We start from the raw sequence: 2,615 nt of genomic DNA on the forward strand, positions 1-2,615 counted from the left end.
ACTGATCTAATCCTTCTCCTTATCTCCAGCTGCTCTCTATAACTGCTTGGACCCACTGCCATGGCAGAAAGGGAACCACCATTGTTGAGTGCCCTATAGATGTCAGGCACTGTGCTAGGCATTTCACACGGACATCTCTACAGAGGAGCAAACAGAGGCTCCCAGAGGCCTAGGGACTTATCCAAGGTCACTTGAAAACAAACTCCTGGCCCGAGTCCCAAATCCTCAGCTGTCCTGCAGCCAAAGTCCTCATGCTTGGCCCAGTTAGACATCGATAGTTCCTTAGCAGTCCATGGTCTGCTCTCATTTCCCCCACCCATCCCATTATTTTCAGAGTCCATTTTGCTTCATTCACTAGACACAATCACTTTTAATGTCCTGCTCATCTCTGTGACACAATCCAAACAACAGCCTCAAACACACACCAGAACCCCTCTCGGGGCTTCCCACCAAGACCCATTTTCTTTCCAACAGACTATGTATTCACCAGACAGTCCACTCTGGTTTTCAGCAAGATCCTTTATTTATCTTCTGTTCTCCAACCAGGTCACATCAGTACAGGTAGCCAGATACCTATGTGGGTTGTTGGTTTGTAAACGCGGAAAAGTCACTGTGTAGAAATCATGCACCTCAGTGATTCTTTAACAAGATACTGATGAGTAGAAAGACTTCAGGTATGTTGGAAATTTCTGCCTTTTCCTGCAGTCTCATCACTGAAAAATATCTGTATAAATTTTACTCAAATTTAGACTTTTGTTTTATTTTGTACACTTGCTAGTAACTACGGTCCATTTCACATTGTGTCTACTTCACAGTTCCTCAGAGAAGCTGCTGGTTTCTAGTCAGATACAAACACTGGACATGTCTGTGTGATAAGCTGTCTATTACATGCCGCCCTTGGCTTTGTAACTATGACACTGACCATAGCACATTATTCAAAAAAGGCATCTCTAGTGGTTTTCTTTCACACATGGTACTCTAGGGCTTTCACACATGGGCTAACAGGAGGCTGGCAAACTGGCCTCTTTGGGCCTTTTCCTTTGGGAGAAAGCTGCACATCCTTCACCGCAGACCAAAACGCCAGCAAAGTGACCGTAGTTTGTCGCAACCTTGGCCCTTCGGACTTGGAGGTCTTTCCAGTGTCCTCCCTAACACACAGTGTTAAGTTACAGTCACTCAGCACACCCCCTATGCAATGGCGAAGACACAGGGCCAACGCATCCACCTCTCTGAGTCCAGCATTCAGACATTCGTATGTGGACAAGTAAATGGAAAATCAAAGGAAATAAAATTCCAAAGCAAAACAGATACTTTGGTCAGATCTAAGATTCCAGTTTTGCCAGAGAAAAGGCCTTCCCAGAGTTTCATTGGATGAGTGATGTCTTATCCCACCACAGCGCCTATCAGCCATCCTGGTGGCCTTAAAAGTTCATCCCCATTGACTCAAAACAGCTACACCTAGGAAGTTTCTGAGCTGGTTTGGCAGTAGGGCTTCTGTAGGCAGTGAGGTAAGTGAAATCACCCATTCTGTGGCTGGCCCGTGGGAGCCCCCCTGGCTCTCAGTGATGCCAGCCTCAGCTTTGTAGGAAAGTGACATAGCCTCCAGTCCCACCAGCTGAGACGCTCTTTGCTGTCATGGGCCTGCCAGGGTCTGGGGTGAGGTGAGGATGGTGACTGTCTCACCAGGCCCTGAAGCTGTGTGCCGCCTCTGCCTGTGTTTGGCAGCTCTCCACCCTACTAATGAAGCCAGCCGAGGGCTGGGACTGCAGACTTGTCCCTGCCAGCAGCAGCTGGAGGGTCCCCTGTGTGCCTGAGACAGCAGCAGAGGCCAGGTTCTCCAGCTCTCTGGTCTGTAGTTTTCTGTTTTGTTTTTTAAGATGACCACAAGAAATTTTACATTATTACATTCAGACAAATAACTGTTTGATGACTCTATTTCAGAGCCTGGAGAAACAAGATAGCAACAGAACACAGACTACTCTAGTCACAAAGTCAGAGGATTGCCCAGTTATGCCAGAAAGAAACCCTGGAAGCAAATGATGGGAAGGAAGAAAAAAAAAAAAATCTAAGGAAATACAAGCTGAAAAATTTCCATGTACAATAACCAGAAAAAGAGGGATCCGACATGGTATAAAATGCCAAGTAAGAGCTTTCTGTGGAGGCAAATTTCTGAACCTGGGCGGGGCCTGGACTGGACCACTGCCTGCCCAGGCTGGGCCTCAGCCCCTCACTGACTCCAGCACGGGACATGTTCTCATCGTCCTGGAGCAAAGATGAAGTCAAGGGCCTGCCGTTCGGCTGCTGCGACGTTTGGGTGCCACAAATCCACCATGAAAACCACCCGGGGACCATCCTCCGCTGAGCCTGTGATGAGCAAGAGAAGAGAGATTCAAACTGCCCCAGAGCCCAGAATCCCACAGGTTAGCTTCAGGGCGGGAGCTGGGCCTGTTCCTCCACCCTGACTGCAAGATCACCTTCTTTCTGATCCCAGACGTTAGCTAGCATGGCTCTGTGAGGTCCTGAGTCCAGTGGACACGTGAATGGGGAAGCAGACACTCACCTTCGTGGAACGCCGTGTGCAGGAAAGAATCATCGAAGAGGAGGCAGCGGCCTTC

General features: G+C 48.6%; 1 protein-coding gene across 1 annotated transcript in view; it reads right to left on the minus strand.

Annotated features, from left to right (window-relative positions):
- Positions 1–2,254: 2,254 nt before the first annotated feature.
- SEZ6L (seizure related 6 homolog like) overlaps positions 2,255–2,615 on the minus strand; it is a 153,872-nt gene continuing 153,511 nt past the window's right edge. Inside the window, exons 17-18 of the mRNA XM_023741798.1 lie at positions 2,561–2,611; positions 2,255–2,364 (exon numbers count right to left, since the gene is read on the minus strand). Coding sequence (XP_023597566.1) covers positions 2,255–2,364; positions 2,561–2,611 — 161 coding nt within the window. The remainder of the gene's footprint in view (positions 2,365–2,560; positions 2,612–2,615) is intronic.

This window comes from Trichechus manatus, unplaced genomic scaffold, assembly GCF_000243295.1.
Source record: "Trichechus manatus latirostris isolate Lorelei unplaced genomic scaffold, TriManLat1.0 scaffold00190, whole genome shotgun sequence".
NCBI classification, from domain to species: Eukaryota; Metazoa; Chordata; class Mammalia; order Sirenia; family Trichechidae; genus Trichechus; species Trichechus manatus.